Source organism: Pelodiscus sinensis, chromosome 2, assembly GCF_049634645.1.
Source record: "Pelodiscus sinensis isolate JC-2024 chromosome 2, ASM4963464v1, whole genome shotgun sequence".
NCBI lineage: Eukaryota > Metazoa > Chordata > Testudines > Trionychidae > Pelodiscus > Pelodiscus sinensis.
The window spans coordinates 185,067,360-185,089,408 of NC_134712.1; the positions used below are offsets into that span (position 1 = coordinate 185,067,360).

General features: G+C 41.1%; 1 protein-coding gene across 9 annotated transcripts in view; it reads right to left on the reverse strand.

Annotated features, from left to right (window-relative positions):
* The window catches only part of RBMS3 (RNA binding motif single stranded interacting protein 3), a 995,810-nt gene that overhangs the window by 12,016 nt on the left and 961,745 nt on the right, over positions 1-22,049 (reverse strand). For all 9 annotated transcript variants that reach the window (XM_075921983.1, XM_075921980.1, XM_075921982.1 and 6 more), the window contains one exon: positions 887-967. In XM_075921983.1, coding sequence (XP_075778098.1) covers positions 887-967 — 81 coding nt within the window. The remainder of the gene's footprint in view (positions 1-886; positions 968-22,049) is intronic.

The following is a 22,049-nucleotide window of genomic DNA, read 5'->3' on the forward strand; positions in this document are numbered from 1 at the left end:
CATGGTGGACCACTTGACTGAAGATGGAGAAGTGTCAAAACAATTGCTCAAAGAGCATCTCAACTGGCCAACTCATGGAGCACTAATAGCATTAACTCCAGAGGAGAGACAGCTGAAGACCAAAGCACTGAGATAATAGCACTCCTCACATTATCACAAAGTAGGGGAGAAGAGGTTAAAAATAGAGAGAATAATACATATTTCAGAGTAGTAGCATCTTTATTTCCCAAACCTCCCTCTCGTTGTGTCAGATGCCCTTATGATGATGCATAGAAGAGGAGGTTGGGCTGGAGTGCTCCCAGCAGCTTGTGCTCCGCAATTTGAGTAAATATTTACTCATTAGAATGTCATCAGCATGACTCAACCCCAAGGACGGAGAGAGTGAATCCTTCCTCAAGGATGAAAAAGCACTCAGTCAGTGCAGCATCCTCCACGTCTGTATGTACAAGAGGAAGGTTTCCATTGCTCAATCATTTTTTCTGGTTGCTGTATGTTTTCAGCAATTACCTACATTCACTAAGGACTGCATCAACCCCTTTTGCAATCTTCTCTTCTGGAATCTCTGTGGGTTCGTGGTTTGATGGTTGGTTTTGTTTACCAGCATTTTCCCATCTCCCACCCAAATACATGAAAAAATCAAGAATGGTTTATTCCATTTCCTATGCTCAGCAAAACAAATGCAAAAAACGAAGAGCAGTTGCAGATCTTAAAAAAAGAAAAACAAAAGAAAAGAAATTTGAAGTGTAATCCCAAGTTTAAGAGCAGTGTAAGAAGTGGTTTGGTAAAGCAACATTAGACCCTTCTTGATATTCAATAAGTTCAATGACACATAGATTTGTGATTTGTCACCCCTTCACCCTATATGTATGAATGGAGGTGAACTTACTTCGATAGGGACAGCTGTTGCAGGCACAGGAGTGTACTGGGGAATGTAGGTCCCTTGCATAGGTGCAGCAGCAGTCATATACTAGAATAAGTCAAAGGCACATCAATATTAGAAATAGAAAATCATAATTCAACCTTAGAAGACTGTATTAGAAACGTTACATAGATTTTGTTACAGTATAGAATGCGTTTGTGTATATGTTCTGTATGCCACACCATTTTTTTGCTACTAATTTTACTTAATGATTGGAATTGGCAATTAAAATCACATGTCCTCAGCTGCTTAGTGATGGCGCATATGACTGAAAGTAAGATCAAGAGATCATAGTATACAGTGCTGATGGATTTAGATTTTATTATTTCATCATATTTTTTTAACTGGAAAGTGCCCAATTTCTATCCATGAATACAATACAAGTTTAAAGAAGTTATTGGAATCCACATTTTTAAATGGTACCTACAAGAAAACCTCTAAAACTTAGGGCTAAAATTAACATGTTTATTCCACAGAACTCTTCAACCCCAAATGTGGGAACAATCATGTCTGTGGGAATATGAAAATCAGGAAGGAACAGATATCTGAGTATTTCTGCATTTTGTACTTAAGGGTACAAACATAGTTTTCTTCTACATATGAATTATTTTTAATATTCTGGGAAGCCTTTTTAAATACCATGAAACACTGCTAAATCGTTATTGTTTCAACATATAGTACAAGATAGTACTAGTTTCTTCTAAGATATTCTCTCTCCCAAGTACTACAGGAAACCAGTCCTTAATGATAAGTAGATGTGAAATTCACCATTGGTCTGCATGACTCTTCAAACACAGTATTGATTAAGCAGTGCTTAGCTGCTGAATACAAAAGATTGTTTAAATTCCTAACTTCTGCATGAAATACTCAAAAACTGTCAGATCTAGACATTGTTCTTACTCAGTCCTATCTATGTACTCTGACAGAAAAACAACATGTGTGTCTGAATTGTCTGGACGGCATCTCCAACTTGTTATCGTCAAAGATGCACTGGAGATATGAACTGTCCAGGTTGTATTTGACGAATTTTAAAATGACTTAAATATAGCTTGGACTTTCTGGCTGAGTTTGAAGGTGCATGCAGCTTTTCTTGCTTATTTTGAAATACATGTTTCAAGCTCTCTCTCAGCTTACCTTTAAATGAATTGTCTTGTTTGAAATGTCCATAGCAAAACTGCATTATGAGACTGCAAAGAGGAGCATAACAGATGCACTTCTTGAAAAGTATTTGGGGTACAGAAAAGGAATATAAAAGCATACTGAGGGAAAAATTATGCAGTCCTTGTTTAGGTAAAAGACCCACTCACTTCAACGGGAGCTTTGCCTCTATAAAATAGTGAGTATGGAGTGCAGGATACAGGCTAACATTAGTGGTACCACATTATATAATGGTGTTGTTGAAAGTCGTTGCACCTTCCTTGAATCTGGCTATAAAGAGGCAGGAGTGTCACTCAGGCATACACAGCCTGCCTCCTGTCACAATGTCCTTATGATTTTTTGTTTGTTTGTTTCTCTTCAAAAAGAGAATTGCTGCAGACTGAGGCATTCAGCGTTTCCTTGGTCATTGTCAATCAAACAATGACTATTAAGCTGAATATCCTTGTTGCACTGAAGCATATATTCTGGGCCCCCCATTACAGAAAGGATGTGGACACATTGATTGGAGAGAGTCCAGCAGAGGACAACAAAAATGATTAGGGGGCTGGAGCACATGATCTACCATGAAAGGCTGAGGGATTTTGGCTTGTGTAGTCTGCAGAAGAGAAGAGGGAGGGGGGATTTGAAAGCAGCCTTTAACTAACTGAAAGGAGGTTCCAAAGAGGATGGAGAGAGGCTGTTCTCAGTAGTGATGGATGGCAGAACGAGGAGTAATGGTCTCTTGTTGTAGTAGGAGAGGTCAAGATCAGATATTAGGAAAAGCTATTTTACTAGGAGAATGGTGAAGCACTGGAATGGGTTACCTAAGGAGGCAGTAAAATCTCCATCCCTAGAGATTAAGTCCGGGTTTGACAAAGTCCTGGCTGGGATGATTTAGTTGGGGTTGTCCTGCTTTGGGCAGGGGGTTAGAGTCAATGACTTCCTGAGGTCTCTTCCAACCCTATGATTCTTTGATATAGCAGGGATATTCTCTGGTCATGAGTTTTAGTCACTGAGGAGAATATTATAAGAGCGTGAACCTGCTCTGTTTCTTTCTCATTCGTTCTGCTTTGTAACACTGCTGTTATCTGGCACTATATCAATCTATAGCAGTCTTCTAAATTAACTGTTAGCTTTTACTTGAAGTACTCATTCTCATAGTGCTACAAAGCCTGTTTCAATTCGCACTGACTTTTGTTTCTCTCAAGCAAATTATTTTTAAATTAAAAACAGCTCTATGAAAAAAGAGAAGAAAGGCTGTTCTAGGCAATGTTGTTGTTTTTTTAAGTTCTTCCTGGAACCCAGCAGAAAATCAGCATGTGTGTTCTGAATCATTAGATGTGATTGTCCCTATCCACATCTTAGTTTGCCCACACACACATAGCTAAATGAAGTCTTAGGAAACATTACAACATTATTAAACCACCTTTAACATCAGGCCACTTTATTTGTTTCAATAACCTTCAGCAGGGAGTTCCAGAGGACAACTATGGAGTTATGCATGAAATGATGTTTACGTTCATTAGTTCTAAATGTACAGCCCTTTGGGATACAAGCAACTTAGGAGACTATTTCCAGATCTGCTGCTGACACATTGAGTGACCTTTGGCAAGTCCCTTTGTCTCAATATTTGATTTTCTCCTTCTGAAAAAGGGTCATAATACTTACTTTTATTGTAAACTGCCTTAAGCTCAATAGAAAAACAAAGTGATCCAACATTTACTGCTGATTTAACTGGCAGAAAATTTAGCCTCATAAGTGTTAAGTGCCAATCTCGCAAACAGATGCATCAATGTATGTTAGGGTGTGTCTGCACAGCGGAGGTAATGTGCTGTCTGGGGGTGCAATTTCTAAATTGCACTAATGTGTTGCTCATTAATTGGCCCATGTAGATCCTACTGGTTTACACTAGTGTGCTTTAACACAGGGCTGTTTTAAACAGTACTACACTGAAGCACAGTAGGGAACATTTAGTGTGCACCAGCAGGGTTTACAGGGACCAAATAATGAGTAACACATTCATAATGAGTAATCAAATATTGATACATTCACCAAGAACAATAGAAATACACTGACTCCTGTCCCCTCCTGATGTGTATCTTTGGTCATCTTGGGGGCCAATGGAAAGTTCCACCACTGACTGAGCTGAATGCCTTATCACAGGCTTAAATGCCTTAATATCCTCATAGAGTCTGTCAGGTTCTATCCCCATGCTTAATTGACAGTAAACCTGGCTGGGTGTCTTCATACCTTAATGGATCTTGTGGTCATTGGACGGTTTGCTGTGCCAGTTGTCTGTGCAGAACTGGGACAGCACACAGGGAGAACACACACATGCAGCCAAACATCTGATCACACCTGATGATCCAGCATCAGTGGGTTCCAGAGGCCAGAGCTATACCAGAGTCACAGGACCTCAGTGTGGCTGGTTTCCCATGATTCCCTAGAAATGAATGTAATTTGGGATTGGGCACTGGTGGAGGGGAAACTTCTGCTAGGAGATCTGCCCAGAGATTTCCTCTACTTTAAACCACTCTTCACATATTTTACTGCAGGGAGTGGGATGAGAGATACATACACACACATTTGCTCAGCTTACAAGTGAACAGATGCCTTAACCAAAATGAAAATTAAGTTTCATTGCTGCCAAAATAGAAACAGGATCTAAAAATCAAATCATGCTTCTTTTTCTCACTTGTTATCATCAGAAATGGAAGTTCTGTAGCTGAAATGTAGTTAGCCATTTTGCTGAAGATGAACAAGTCAGAATAAACTATTGTTCACTCTCCCACAACTGAGTTGGCTTTTTGACAGCAAAATGAATAGTGATTCTAAGACATAGGGAACAGTAAAATAGTATCTGTTTGGCATAATCATTTTTCTGACTGTAGCTAATGACTGACAATTTCTACCAAGAAAAAGAAATGGTGTTGGCAGTGCTAATTCTTCTCATTTACCTTTAAACTGTTATTGTTTTCACATACTGTCCCTAGAGTTTGCAATATTCTAGTGCAATGCACACCTCATGATGTCTGACTGTCTAATATCAAGCCTTGTTTATTATGGACACCAATTAAGCTTTAATTGATTCATTTCACACTTTCTTCTAGCGTTTTATTTCTGTCTGAGGACACAAACTATAGAGAACAAAGTCACAACAGTCTAAGTAAATGTAAAGAAATATGTAACTTTTAAACCACCCAGTTTTACACACTTTTGAGACTGTGATCTATTGGTTTGTTTGAAATGTTTGCAGTCAGGGTGCTACTGATTTTAAGATAATATAATGCAAAGAGAAGAAGCCCCAGGGATATAAAAAATTAACTCTCTTGACCACAATAAATCTCAGGATGTGCTATATAATGAATGCTGAACAGGGATAAAAATGGCATAAAATCCCAATCAAATTTCCCTGGTTCGGACATCACAACATCAAAGGAATCTGGAAAACACCAATTAATAGGTTTAATTATATGCTAGATATAGACTGTAAGTTTTATTCTCACTGAGTAGTATTCACTCATATGAGTAGACTTACAATGGTTAATAGGCCTGCACACGTGAAGATGAATTGTAGGATGAAGCCTTTAAAAGTGTGAAAAACCCTTTCTTAGTTCTTTCATAGCTGTGGGTCTTTTTTAACAATTATTTAAGGATCAGAAAGTACTGTGAATCCCGTGAAAATCTTACAGCAACAATTTACATGCTTACCACAATACTCAGATTCTTTTGAGCTGAACTCAGAAACAAATGGAGGAAGCTATTCTCATTTCGGCAAGCACTTGCTTGAGAACACTCCTGCTGAAGTACATTTAAATGGGACTACTCATATGAATAAATGCTAACCAGTATGACTCATGTGAGCAAGAGTTTCACATCTCATACTTAGTGAATATCTGTGCTGGGATGAAATCCACATCTTGTGTGTGCTGGAGCACACTGATAATAGTTAGCATTTTAGGATCCACAGAATTAATGCCAGCTCTTGCTTACGGTCCAAGAAGTCTAGACACTGCATCACCAATAGAGCTACGTGAAAACATTTGTATCACTGGAGAAACTGATGGAAGTCATGCCGTTGCTGGATACATTTTAACCATAAATTTCTCCCTCTGGGGAAAACCACCTTCTCACCCTAGAATCTCGCCCCCGCCCATGGAGGAAAAACTACAGATACCCTGAGTTCTGTGGAACTTTAACAAAACACAGAACTGAATAAAACTCTTTCAGTTTGGGGCATTTGCCCCTGGGTCCTACTTTCTCATTCAGGAGTTCCCAGTTCCCTGATGGATTAGATTATTGTCTCACTGCATTCTTCCAGTTAGATTCTGGCAAGATGGAGTTGTAGTTCAATGGAATACAGCTCCCAGCAACCATAGTTTCTGATTTAACACAAAGAGGTTTGGATTTTTTTAAATGTTGGGGCTCAAATCTATATAATTCCCTATTAAAATTGTGATTTCTGCATCTATTTCAGTATTTTTCTCCATAGCTATCATAGTGGTCTTAAATACAATATGATTTTGTGACATAAAATTATCACAGCACAGACAAGAACAGCATCCTTCATTCAATAGAGCCCAGTCACTAGGCTGTGTCTTCATTGTTTAAGAAAAAAAGTAGCCATATTTAGAAGATTTCAGCTCCCTTCCCTGCTGCCTGTTAAGACCAGAAAATTTACAAACACCAACTACCACTTCCCTTTCAACCTTCCTGTTGAGAGAGTACCTAATTCTCTGAGCAAGTTAGATGAAGATAGAGGAATACTGCAACAACTCTACTTCCAAACTAATCTCCTTTTCTCTTCATGAGCTCTATGTGTCCTTCACAAATCTTTACTTTTGGAAAAGAGTGCAATGAAAAGATGTCAGAAAAATAGTGCTGATGAGCTAAGACACCCCTTATATAATACATCTTTTTAATTTTCCAAGATCAGGCCTGCTACTACAGCAGAATGAACAGGACTTTTCAGATAAAGGATATATTTAATCCAGATGAAAGTGAATTCAGCCAGATTGCTACTCATAACTATGAACTGCATATTCACTTATATATGAAGCACAACATTTGTGAAAACTGCAGTAAATGTAAATGACACTCCAAGAATGCATCAAGAAACACAGAAGTCACACAAAAAAATGGAAACACCCATTCTAGCCAATGTAAGGAATTGAAAGGATGGAATAAAAGAAGATTTTACCTTGAAAGTTTAAAATCATTTTCAGAGAGTATATCAATTAACATGCACAGATACATATACACTGAGAGAAAAAATGCACCCAGTAAAATCCATCAGTGTCGTGGAAAAGTATCTTGTTTCTTTATAACAAAACAAGACATTTCATAGGAATAATTCATATTTATGAAGTCATCATTCATATTATACTTAGGAACCTCAATAAAACTATAGAAGATTTCTTTATGGTTCCAACTCTGAAACTATTGGCTTACATTTTCAATGTATTTATTCTGATGTTCCCTTGCACATCCCATCTGTGACACACTGTCCAGGGTGGGTAGAGCGCTTAGGTGATTGTGTAGAGAAAGAGACTGACTGAGTCTCCATTGCTGTGATGCACATGTGAACAGTTTGAAAACTGCTTTTTGCATACATCACATTGTCTGAGGAGTTTAATGGATCGATTTTCAAACATACAAGTATGGTCTGTAGCAATGTCTACATGGGACATTTCTGCATGGCTGAAGATTCACACCTTAGCTGAAATATAGTAACTTTGGGAATGTCTACACTACAGAGGAAGATGGAAGCTGTCGCTGTCAATCTTCCAGGGTTTGAATTTGCGGTCTAGTTAAGACAGCTAATTCAAAGTGAGAGAGGCACTCTGGTTCCTGCGACTTCCCTTACAAGGAGTAAGGGAAGTCGCAGGAGAAGTGTTCTTCCTTCGACTTCCTGCAGCATGGAGAGCATCAAAAGCCGAGTTAAGCGTCTTTGACTTCAGCAACGCAATTAATGTAGCTTAAGTTGTGTATCTTAATTCGACTTTGTCCTGTAGTGTATACATAGGTTTAGTGTGTAGACAAGACCCAAGACACATTTGATTTGCTCAGTGAGGGCCAGTTATCATGGAACTTCTGTCATCCCTCAGATTTTTGCTTCAGACCTGGTACACTGAAGAGAGTGAAGAAATGATTCATCTGAATTGCCTCCAACATATTTTGTGACAAAAGAAACCTCTCTCAATTCCCATTTCAGGATATTTTCATATAATCATTTCTATACATTTCTATATAACTAAACATGTTTATATTAATCCCTGAAGGTTACGAGCAGGTGGAGGCCAAGACTATTAAAATATTTCAAAGGTAAGTGTTCGTTAAAAATGCCTCACAAGAAATAACCCAAACCTGAGTTTTTTGAGATGGCAGATATGAATTCTCTGCTTATTTCTGTAGCATGTTACTGTTCTTTCTAGACAAAGAGCAGGGTGCCTTCTAGATGCTAACACTTCATGAAAGTGTCTTACAGAGGCTATCTCCAAGAATCTAGTCTTCAAAAATGTAAACCATTATAACTCCAATAAGTGAATTTTCAAGTAGTTTGGAGGACTCTGTTGTTAAGACAATGTGAAAGAAACATTCAGAGTTGTCACATAACGACTACTCCAGAATCATATACCTTTCCATTTCTCTTTTAACAACATCCTTGAGTATGGACAGTTCGAGGGTTTAACACTGATACAGATGTTGAAATGCAATTAAAAGCTGATAACTAGACTCAGAAAAGGAAAGGCAGAAAAAGATCATACAAGTGCTAGTATTTATAATTTAATTGAAGCATACACAGATGAAAGATATGATGCAGTGAACCACTGGCACATACCACTAAGAACTTGGGGATGCCATACAGGAGTTGAAAAATCAGTGTTGCTCAGCCATTTGTCCCTATAAGATTCCTAGAATTCATATACTTCTGTAAGTTGCAATAAAGAATTTTTATTTTATTTTTTAAAGCAGTTTTAAGGCTTTTTGCTGGATCATCTCATAAAGAAGAGCCTTATAAAGGAACCTTGTATTTCTAATATTTTAGTCAGATCCATTATATTTATATATGATCACAGAGAGAGGGTAAAGGTACCTTCAATGAAAAATGAATCTGACATTAAATTTTAAAAGTATTATATTTTTAGCATATTACAACACAAAATATTCTTTTTCACAGAAACAGAAATAAGTTCAGCTAACATCCTTCATAAATTTACATGATCATCAGTTTGAGTGTTGCGTAGGGGCAGGAGAGGACATTTTTGAGTTTTTTTCTCTGTACTTCAAAATCCTGCAGTCCACAGTCAGTACAACTAAGGGAAAATGCAGACCAAAAGCAATAGTGGTTCTCCCAAAATGAGGACTGATTAAAAGCATACAGCAGTGGTCTCCAACCTTTTTACACCCACGATCACTTTTTAAATGACAGACCAAGCCAAGATCTACCGCCCCGCCCCTTCCTTGAAGCCCCGCCCCCTCTATTCTCCTCCTCTCCATCACTTGCTATCCCCAATCCTTATACTGCTGATTATTTTTTTTTAATTCTTCTGTAGGAAGAGGTTTTTCCAACATTTGGCCTGTCTACACTGGACCAAATTTCAGAAAAAAAACCCTTCTTTTGGAAGCCGCCTTTTTCCTTGTGGAAAGAGGAATATAGGGGTGACCAAAAGAGCCTGTTTGCTCTTCCACTAAAAAAGTGGAAGAACAAACGCAACCCTGGATGCAGAAGAGTTTTTCTGGGATATCTCCAGAATCCTGAAAAACTCCTGCAGTCTAGCTGGACCCTTGCTGTGTTGAGACAGGATGTGTAGGCTCTGGGGTGGGAATGAGGGATTTGGGTGTGGGAAGGGGTGAGAGGTGCAAGCTCTAGGAGTAAATCTGGATGCAGGAGGAGGTGGAGAAGAGGGCACTGGCTCGGGGAGGGAGCTCCAAGCTGGGCAGTGCTGGGATACTAAGCAAGCCACAGGCTTGCGGATGTGAAGGTGCAGGAATTTGGGTTGGGGTATGTGAGGGGCTGAGGGCAGGAGGTTCCAGTGTTTGATAGGCTCAGATCTAGGGTCTGGGGAAGGGGGAATGCACGAGTGGTTGTGGCCAGATGGGGGCATGGCCCCAATTGGGGGTTTGTTGGCCAGGCTTCATTTTTAAATAGAATACTATGTTAAACACAAAAAGTTTCTGCATTGTCTTTATTTATGAGAATGGCAGGGAACCTGCCTTGAGTCAGGGGTCACTGACCCATAGAAAAGTCATTTGGGAGCAGGGGCACAGTACTGGGGAGGAGTGCTAGTGGGTTCTGGAGCAGGGAACAGGGTGCCAGTGGGGGCAGGGGAGAGGTGGCAGGGTGCCAGGACAGGTTTCTGCATCAGGGGACAGGGTGCTGGGGGGGACAGGTTTCTGCAGAGGTTGAGCAGGGGGACAGGTTTCTGTAGTAGGAGACAGGGTGCCAGAAGGAACTGGTTTCTGCAGGGGTGGGCAGGTTTCTGCAGCAGGGTCGGGGGGGCAAGGAAGAGGGGGGGCTAGGAGGGCGGGGGACAAGTTTAGGGCAGAGGAGAGGGAACAAGGTTGGGGGCAGGGAGTTCCCTTCACCAGCCATGGAGGGAAGCCTCCGACCCGTGCTCCCTCTGGATTTACCGCAGGGCAGCCGGGCTGGAGCGAAGAAAAGCGGCTGCCCGGCCAGCTGGCCATGGTGCTCAGCCAGGGTGCCACCAAGCTCCACGTGGGCAGGCGCAGAGGGGAAGTCGCCCAACAGCTGGAGCGCGGTTCAGCCTCCTCTGGGCTGAATACCACAGCCAGCAGGCCAGGCAGCTTCTCCTCTGAGCCAGCCCACGTGGAGTGTGGTGCACCCTGGCTGAGAGCTAATGCCAGTTGGCTGGGCAGCTGCTTCTCTTCCCTCCAGCCCGGCTGCCTGCGCTCAGCCCAGGGAGGCTGCGCCTAGCTCCAGCAGTGAAAGCCACAATCAGCTTGCTGGGGTGTTGCAGCCCTCCCGACCTCCCAGCTCCCACCATTCCTCGCAGCTACTCACCTGTGCTGTTGCTCAGTGAGTAGCTGCTCCTCAAATGAGGAAATCTAATGTAAATGTACTGCGCAGGCACGCAGTTCAGAGAGGGCTCAAGAGCTACTCTTAGAGCCCGTGAGATCTACTGGTAGCTCATGATCTACTGGTTGGTGATCACGGGCCTACAGGGTGCTATTTATCCACTGTGAAGGGATAAATGGCATGGTACCCTTCTCTCACACATGGTACCCTTCTCTCACACTAGCGGACATTTAAGAATGGTGGCGCCCGGCTTTATGCAAATGAAGCCCGGGAAATTCAAATCCCGGGCTTCATTTGCAACTCCTGTTGCCTACATTAACCACCCTAGTTCGAACTAGGGTGGTAGTGTAGACATACCCTTGTTGACTCCAGTATGCCACAAGAATGAGAAGTGTAAGGGAAGTTGGTGGGAGAGTTTCTCCCATAGATCCCCCATAGTGGAGACCCTGCAGTAACTCGGCCTAAGGTACATTAACTTGCCTTGAGACTGAGTGTGACAGGACACTGAGGCTCTCACAGATGGCTTCTGGATCTAATTCATCCCGTTACTGAAGTGTGTCTATGCTATGGCAATTTTACAAAGAAATGGAAATGCTGTTTTTCAGGGTTCCCATTAAATGGATTTAAATGTATTGTCAGTTTGTAAGCCTGCTGTATTATATCACCAGGTATTCAGTGCTGAAACAGAGGGTTACAGGATCGAGCCTCTGCCTTTTTTAGTACCAGTGACAAAACATCAGACACTTCACAAATTAAATAGCTCTTACTTTTCCCCCTGAACTGCGGGAGAAGGGGAAGATTCAAGAAACTGAAACAATCAAATAATATGCCAAAGAAAAGAGAATGAAACAAACAGACAATTATTATTTCAACGGTTTGGATTATCTGTCTTGTGCCATAAGCCTTTCTCTTTTATCATATTATCATTGTGCTCCATTTCCCTGCCCAGATTTACACTGCAATTTTACAAGGATTCTTCTACTGTGTCCACCTCATTTTGAGCACTGCATGTCCTGTGTATTATATGCTAATCAGGCAAGCAGCTCCTGCTTTCTGTGCATTGTGGTGAGATGTCTCATTCTGCCAGGAAAATGTGATAAGCAGCTAGTACTGATGAAACGTGAGAGGAGTGATCTTTCATGCTGACTTTAGTGCTGAATGCCTCTTAATACTGGTAGGCTAAGGCCTAGAGAACAAGAACATTTTTTAAAAAAAGCAAGCAACCTTTCTCCATAATGCTTTATTTAATATAGCTTTATGGGTGTGCTTAGTACTTATTTCCCCAGGAATTATATTAACAATGATTGAAAGGGCCAGTGAAACAGATGTGCTTTGGTGTTCCAAGCAGCATTCCAAGGCTGCTCCCTGTGTGGTAGAGCTCCAAAGGAAACAGATCCGGCACATATACATTCAAATGATAGATAATCACAAATCTGTACCAATTCATGCCTAAACTCCCTGTGTTGTTCTGGATAACACAAATATCAATGGTAGGCATTTTAATGTAAAGCAACACCTAACAAAGTCAGGGCTGAGTGGAAAGGAATTCAATTCAGAAGAAAAAAATTAATCAGTCTTCTCTCCACATTCAAAGACCAGTGTATTGTTTGTAAATAATTTTTGAGGGGGGAAAAAGTGAAAAAGCACAAGAAAAGCAGCTCTCAGGTAAATGTTTGAAAGAAGAGTAGGCAACAAGGGTGCTCTTCTTGCAGTTTTATTCAGGCTGCCAGTTTTTGAGGAAAATTAGAAAAAAAAAACCGGATGAAGGAAGTTGAAAAGCAGAAAATCAACAAAGTAACAATGGGGAAGAAATTAACACACTTACAAACACCCATATTTCATCCTTATGACCTCTCCACGCAGCACTTAAGGGGTACAAGCTAAATGGTTGACAGACAGATGCAATAAGTTATGGCTCAAAATGTCTGCTTGCCAGACAGAAAGGGTGACATTTTTTGCTGAAAATCCTTTAAGGTAAACTGACTCCATGTCTGCTGGCACACTGCCATTTTTCTATAAGCTCTTATTACAATGGTGTATTTCTAATGGATTGGGTATGGTGCTTTTCCATTTTGCTAATGAGAAAAGCTAAAGGCCATTACTTGTTCTGATTAAGATCCCTGAGGGAAGGAATGTGATGTGTATATTACCAGGGCATACAAAGGGAAGTATGTGGCATTGGTAATCAATCAGACGAGAGGTAGACAAAAAAATACTGAAATTTTATCCTGTGTCTACAGAGGAATAATGTATGGAAAGACAGAAAGTGTCTGTAAAAGGTGACTTAGGAGAATCAGTTATAATGATATTAGTATGATCAATGACTATGGCTACTATCTGGGAAAAATGTAATTACCAAAATGAAAACTTTCAAATGGCAAGCACTGATCAAGGGCAGTAGTATTGTCGTATTTCTAAGAGTACTGTCAACTCTCATTCAAACAAAGTATTACAGTGACTCCTACCAGAATTACAAAAGTCAAATGGAAAAACTTTAAAAAAAATGAATAGCCTTGCAGCACCTTAGAGACTAACAAAACATGTAGATGGTTTCATGAGCTTTCGTGGGCACAACCCACTTCTTCAGATGAATGAGATGAATAGTCAAACAGTTCATCTGTGTTTCCACTGCTTGGAATGGAGCAGGATAAAAAAAGGGGGTTCTGAAAATTTGCTCTAAAATAAAAACATAGCTAAATCTCAGCACAATGGTGAGTTAAAATGTAACAAGGAGGTTTTTTTTAAGTGAGAAAAATGATGAATGGTTTTATGGATTCTTTTTTCCAGTTCTGAACACTCATAAATGGTTTCAACTGAAGTAAAATAGGATTTTGTAGATGACCGATCTGTTAATTTTAAAGGAGATTCAATCAAAAATGTACCATAAGGAGTACTCCTCTAGAGGTAGATAGACTGGATGGTATAATAAAGTCAATTCTATCTGTGGAATTTACAGCTTTACCAATGTGTAGCATCTTTTACAAATTATAAATGGTTGAAATATTGAAATATTGAAGCTTGCAGACCTAAAGGACTTTCCATTTCAAGCCTGAAGATATTGTAGGATATATGTCTCAAGTCATAAGTGAAGTCAATGAAGTCAAAGGTGCACATTCTAAGGTAGGACGAGATCCTTTAAGCACATATCCACAATAAACTGTAGTCATAGTACACATGCAATTTATACTACACTAATTGCAATTAATACCATAAATAGTTGCTAAGTGTCAAATATAGCGTCATCCCTATGGAAGCCAAAATCTAATGATTTAGAGGCTGTCATCATGTCCTATCAATACAATAATGAGGTATGTAAAGGAAGGATCCTCCTCTGAGACTGCCTCAGTATTAACTTATCTGGTTTTCCTTCCTCAACTCTCTGCTCAACTTTTCTAATTTGTTGGTCAATAAGATGTAATTCTTAGGAGATCAACTTGTTTGGGGAGGAGGGGGGAGGCAGCCTGCTACTTCCGTGGTTGGTGTGAAAAAAAGCAAAAGAAATATTTAAAAAAAAACACCAAACATGCTGCATTTCAAATTTTGGGAAAATCTTTATCCCTACCTGAATCAGAGGTGACCCTGAAAGTACAGACTCTGTTAATTCTTATGAATGGTACTACATGAACATCAGAGATAGTCTGAGAAAAATAAGCATGAAAAAGCCCACCTACTGCTATCGTACTGATATTCAATTGTCTGTAACTTTCATTTGAGCTTTAAATGTAAAAGATCCTGCACAGCCTAACAACAGTTATCAGAAAGAATTTGAGGTATCTCTTCTCCATTCATGTGAGAAAGGACAAACACTACACATTTGTACTTCAGCACATATGGTCAAGCAATCAGGGTGGGTCAAAACATTCTGTTCTGTTCTAAAACCACTGCCTAGTTAGCGGATTGCTCTTCCCACAGGGATCTTGCAGGATCTATTTCTGGGATTGGTTGTACCTTCTGGTTCTTGAATGCATTCTTTGGCTTTGGTGCATTAGCCATATGGCACACCAACTGACCGAGAGGCTCAAACATCCTCATTTTATACTGACAGCAGTGTAATTGCAAAATGTCCCCTTTTCTGTTTTCTATGTAAAACCTACATTCAAAAACAAGATAAACTGCTGGGAAAATATTTGCATTCAAAAAGGTCATAATTGTGCTACAGACAATCCTCTAAAAATGTGACAAACAGTATGACAAAGTGGCCACTTTTCTACTGAAGAAATGACTGTACATCAATACCTTTTAGGGCTCAGGAGTTATAAGATTCACCTTACAAAAAAGAACCTCTAACGACCTGTGTATGTTATGTTGTATACCTAAGCTTCCGCTGAAATAGAAATCAATAGGGTTAATGTTTAAAAGGCATGAGACTGGCTGTTCATGGGGATGTAGGAAGGAGTTTGAACAGTTACTGGCTGATTTCAGAGGTGATGAATTTTGCCTCTGGGGAAGTGAGTCAGCCAACCTGTACTGCAGTAACATCCCCTTCCAGCCTACAAGGAATTATAATTGTGCAAACTGAGACAGCAGCTGCTTGCTTAACTGTCATTCTGGCCTCAGGACTGGAACTTTTTTGCTTACAGTGAAAAATCATATGAGAGAATACAAGGAAACTGAAGTGGAAAATGGAGCAGAAAAAAAAGAAAGAAAAATATAGCCACCAAAGAACTGCACTACCAGTATGATTAGTGACTTCAGGAAATAAAAATGTAAAAATATATGAGATTCATGGTGAATTTTGATGCTTGTGTTTAAAACATGTTAATGCTTACCACAATTTACTACTTTTAAACATTTGGAATTTCAGTCAGGATCCCTTGATATTATGAGTTAACAACAAATATTTGATACCTATTTGTATCAACTCCTGGTACACAGAGAAGGTAAAAGATCAAGTCAAATCTAACTGGAATAAATTTCCACTCCTTTTAAACAAGGGACAGGCTCTGCAACTGGCATAAATTGGTAATCACCGTTGACTTAATTGGAAGTACATTAATTCATATCAGCTGAAAATCTGGCTCTGCCCTTAAATATCTTTTGTATGTTATAAGGTCTGCACAGAACCACTCTGCTGGTGTGCAGTAGGATCTATTACCCATACATTATGAAACAGTCCATGGTATGCAGCGTGTTTTCCTCAAGATACCTAACTGGTGTTATAAGTGTTATTTAGTTAATGTTTGAATTCTGAAAATATAAATTGTAACGTGCTGCTACTACTGCATACTTCGGTATATCTCACAAAAGACTGAGGTCACATTCTTCTTAGTAGGAAGAACATTTATTGTAGGCTCCCTTATGCATAATGACTACTTTTGACTAAAAATTAGAAAATTAGGACAGACTGTTAAAAGATTATCCCCAGACAACGTGTGTTGGTTCTGTTTGAACACAAAGTTTCTATAAAAATCCCATAGCTAGCTAAACAGAACTGATCACACAGGAAGGGATTAAAATGAAGTGTAGTTGTTGCAGTGTCTCAGTTTACAATGGGCACAGCTCTTTCTGCAAAGGTCTCCAAGGAATAATTATGGTCCAGAAGCACTACGTCTTTATGCCACTGCACCAACCCAGCACTCACTGTCTGGTTTACTCTTTAAGATTCTATTCCTAATTTTCTAATTTTTATTTAAAAATTGTAACTATTCAGGAGGGAGCTAATTAAATATGCTCTTCATGCTGAGAAGAATGGAACGGCAATCTTTTATGAGATACACTGAAGCAGGCAGTAGTAACAACACTTATAATTGCAATCGTACATTATTACCTCTTGGTGTCAATATCCAATAGAATATACAATATAATCCAATTCCTTGTTTTAAAAATTACACTCAAATAATTGCCACAGGGCACCAGCTCATATTTTTCTCCTTGGAAACACATAAAAATATAACACTGGTCATTACATTTACCAGAAAATTAATGAAAGTGGATTTATAAATCTTCAAATACATTATTTTATTCCTTGTCTTCTGTTGCAAATTAATTACTTTATAGTCTCTTATCATTCGTTTTTGATTTCTGTGACCGGGTGTACCAACCCCGCACTGTGAAAGCTGAGCCTAATCAGGCCCACCTGGCTGAAGTAGCCCTGCCCATGCAACCCTGCTGGGCATGCTCAGACTGCAGCCCAGGTATAAAAGCCTGGAGGGAGGCTCAGTCTGGGCTGATTGCCAGAGGAGGACCCCAGTTTAGAACTGCAGACCGCCATGCCTGAGGGGAGAACAGCGGAGGCCCCGACGCTGCTTGGGATGTAACCACTGCAGACTACCAGGGAGGCGCAGCCCTCGAGGAGCCAGAGGACCCCCGCTACCACATGGGAAAACGGCCCATCCTAGCAGATAGGAAGTGGCCCAGGGAGGGTGCAGGAGTGGCCTCTCCCACCCAGAGATCCTCAGCACATTTCAGTTGGATTCCCAGCCGAGGGAGTGGTGGACCATTCTACCACACCCTGAGCCGGGCCCTGATGAAGTAGGGTGGGCCCAGGTCTCCCTACCAGGGCGCAGTCCCACCCCTGTGACTTGGCAAGTGGGATGTCCAGCCTGCCCTAAAGGGCCAGTGATTGACTTTAACACTGACTTTGGCCATTGGGCCATCCAACTCTGCCTTAAAGGACCAGGAATTGACTTTGGGTTATTGACTCCAGCCATTAGGCCATCCAGCCCTACTTTAAAGGACTGGTGATTAACTTTGACTTACTGCCTCTGGCGATCAGACCCTCCAGCCCCAAAGGGTGGGGCCATACTACCGGTGGTTTACCGGTTATGCGGGGCGTGCTGCGGGGTCAGATAGCCCGGTTGCACAGGACTCTACCCCTCGGAGAGGGGGAAGGAAGGATTGTCCCGTGACAATCTCCAACTCCTTTAGATTTGGTTTTAAGCAACAGGCCAAGGAATCTCAGGAAGGATACTGTCCTTGCCCAGCTATAGTCACACAGATGAATAGTATAGAAATAAAGCAAAAGAAATCTGTTTGTTCAGCCAACATACTGTGAATAGAATTTATTTATTTTCTATTAATCAGTTACCCAAACTTGCCAAGCATAAATGAAGATGATGTCATTAAAATGTTAATTTAACAGCTATGTTTTGCACTATACCCTAATTACCACCAAAATTTATAGGTGGCAGAAAATTTGAATCAATTTTCCTGGAAAATGTTTACAGTGGAAAATTGTGCCTGAAAGACTAAAATTGTGACACTTCTTTACTGCCAAAGAAGTAAACTCCAGACTCAACAATCTTCTCCTAAGAAAGCTAAGTCACTCCACAGCAGATCAATCCTAGGGACAGTCAGTTGGGGGCATTTTTGCCAATAGCAACTTGCGTGGTGATGGAATGGGGGAGATAAGCAGGTCACTGGGCTCCATACAGTGCCATTTCATTGGAAGAGACAGGACAGAAAGACTGGGTAGGCGGTGGGGTAAAAGTATGTAACAACATGCAAGGTGAGAGTGGTAGCCAGTGCTCCAGTGTTAAATAAAGTTAGGATAAAAAAGGATACATTACCAAACCATAGTCAACCTTAAGCTTCACTGGGAAAGAGTCCAAAGGAGGGCGGTGAGACTAATTCAGAGAATGGAAAGATGAAATTGTGGGGAGGAAAAGCTTCAAGAGAAACTTGTCCAGCATAAGGAAACAGGAAATAGAGACTGCAATGTAGTCGGTAATTTGGATATTCAGGTACCTGATCTCAGCTGGATGTTGTCAAAACATGAAATATTGCTGCTGTTGTGATTAATAATCTAAGGCCAAACAGTCCATGGCCCCTTTGTGGGTGTCTGATGAAGGGTGAAGTCAACGGTCCTTCCTCCTACCTTTCTCTTTCCATACTGCATTCAGTGACCAGTGGAAAATTCAAAGAGATTCCATTCCCGCTGAACATTGGGAAGTTGAAGAAGGCTCATACCCTAACCTCATCCAAGGCTAGTCACATGACATAAAACTGCCATATTCAAAAGTTTGTTTCCCTTGCTAGAAAAACAACTCAGTTGAGCCAACTCTGAAATTCACTTGGCGCAGCTGCTCTCAACCCCCGGAGTACAGTTTAATAAAATATGCCCCCTGAGCTTTTCTATAGTAATAGTTGGCTGAAATGGTATTTCCAATGTGCCTCTTTTAGGACCATGAGGATTCCAAAACCACATAACCCAGGCTGAATCTCACATAAATGACAAATAGTAAAATATCATCAGAGGGCATAGAGATTATTGCCCTCAATGACTCCCTATGACAGCGTAAACCACTTAAGCAAAGCTCATTGTTAAGCATTTCAAACAGAAATTCCAACATGCTCAGCATAGCAGCATAAACTACTATTTGGTAAGACTTCAGCCTTACTAGATAATTCAGGGGAACAGCCATGGAAACTCCATGTACTCTAGCCTTCCATTCCAAATTACTTGATCCTGGACAGAATGATAACTTCCTGGTGACTTAAGTCATCAGGAGCAAAGCAGGCCATACAAATGCACCTCAAATGCATATTATAGTCTAGCAATTTCCTTTAGAAAAAAATTAAACATTTGACCACCAGTATTTTGGCCACATAAAATGGTTATCGTTATGCTGCAATAAACACTAGTGGAATTCAATGGTCTATTGTTTGTGGTTCAGGTACTATGTGCTGGATAGTTAACCTACGTCCAGACCATCTCATTTTTGTTACTATGATTTAAAAAACATGAGAAATAGAGATGATGCCAACATCATTCCTTTTCAGTTCTGCTGACAGTACAACCTGTAGGTATCTTCCATTGTACGGCACTGTCCCAGTTTCAGGAATGTCACAGTATCAATAAACTAGTGTTTCTGTGTAGTCTTGTTTTGCTTGGAAACTAAGCTTTCCTCATGAGAAGCCACTGGGGATACAATTCAAATCTTTCTGTTCAGAACATGCACATGGGCAAAAACACATCTCCAACTGAAATGTAGTGGAACCGACAGACAAGGTGTCTCAGTGCTCCCAGAAGGAGCGGGACCTCTGGCAGAAGGGGTGGGGCTGAGGCAGACGGGCTGAGGCCCAACCTGAGGCTTTGGAGTGTGCCGCATAGGTCTCCTGTGGTGATTTAAAGGGCTTGGGGTGCTGGTCACTGCTCCTGAGCCCTGGGCCCTTTTGAATCACTGGGCCCCAAGACATTTTACCCCCTTTATCAGTGGACCTGATGAAATGTACACATCATCCACTGAAAGAATCATTGCAGTGAACTGTAAATACCCACTCACCTAGTGAAACAAAACAAATCAATGTTTTGATTTATAGTTCTGATATTTAGTATGTTGTGCTCTGAAAACATTTTAAATGGTATATAATCTCTTGACATTAGAATGCTTAAATGAAAGAAAAAAAACCCCTCTCCTTCTTATTTCTTAGTTTCAAACTTGAATCACATTAATTCTTTTAGAGGAAGAACAGAAGTCAGAGATAAAAAGACCCCCTGTCCCTATCCCCCGAGCATGCAGCTTTGGGTATCACCAGGGGGGCATGGCACCAGGCAGCAGCAGTCACTCTCCCCTGCAGCAGCAGGAGCTGTGAGGGAAATGGAGCACACTGAGTAGGAGCACTCGCTCCATTCAACACCCCCTGTGACTCCTGCCGCTGTGGACAGTGTGGTATGACCACTGCCATTGCCAGGCCCTCCATCTCTGGTGATCCCCAAAGCTGTGTGCTTGGGGGATGGGGTGCCATGAGGGGGAGAGGGTGGGGCAATGGCAGGAAGGGGTGGGGCTTGTGGACCAGTAGTGAACAGGCTCTTCTGGCCCGTCAGCAGTCCTGGGCCAGATTGCTCAGTCGCTCCAGTTGGGACTGGCCTGTGGGCCAGGAGTTTGAGACCCCTAATATAAACAGTTCAACTCCAGAAACATCTAACGTCATGAAAGCACAACCTGGAAAGCAGCCCAGCCGCTATCTCCCTTGCATTTACTGTCTTACTTTTTGCTCTCAAAGGCAGAATCCAGTCAGGGATTTCAGGGCTTGTTAACATGTTCACAGCTCAATGACTGTGTGTGTGTGTGTGTGTGGGTTCTTCTCCAGGCCTGTATGCGGGGAGGAGGGTGAGGATACGAAGGGTGCAAAAGCATACCCCCTCCATCATCCCCCAAATAAGCATGCTCCAGCCAGCCAGGGGAAGACAGGACTGGTGCACTGCTGGAGCCTCCCTCCCCCATGATCTGTCTAGCCAGGAAAAGGCTGGAGTTGATTTCCCCACTTACGTGGGAGACCATGAGGGATGCATTCACACCCTTGAGTTCCACATTTACAAAAGAAGCACCTCCTCCTCACACAGAAATTCCTACATATGGGCCTGTCTTCCTCTCTTTTTCTATTGCCCTGTCCCCCTTACCTACATCTCCTTCCTTTGGCTTTCTGTTTAGCGATTTCCCTCGTTGCTATACCCCACACAAAAATTTAAAACAACCGAATTGAGGCAATTACAAATATAATATGTGGAGGCCATCATATAATCACACACTGCTTGTACATTTTATCCCTTTCCCCTACCCTGTGTGTGTCTGATCTATTCAGATTGTAAGTTCTTGGGGCAGGGACTGTCTAATACGCTGTGTGTGTACTGTGCCTAGCATGATGGGCCTCACTCCTGGTTGTCCCTGAGGCACTACAGTAATAAATACAACAATAACAATTTCAGAGAATATGGCTGAAGATCATGTACTGAAACTGGTGACCCTTTTCAGGATATGTTGTAAATTAGTGCTGGGCACAATACAGTTTACACATTTCAGTATTCATTCTGTGTTTTGATATAATGGAGTTTTACTGAGAGGTAAATGCCTATTTCTAAGTGATGTACATGTTTTTAAGAGAATGCTTTGAATTATAGTCTCAATGGCCCTTCATATTTCTACTAGTGCCACTTCTAACAACAAAGCATAGCGTGACAGCAAAGACATAGAGGTAAAACCAGTCTCTGAGCACTCAGGTTCACAGACTACT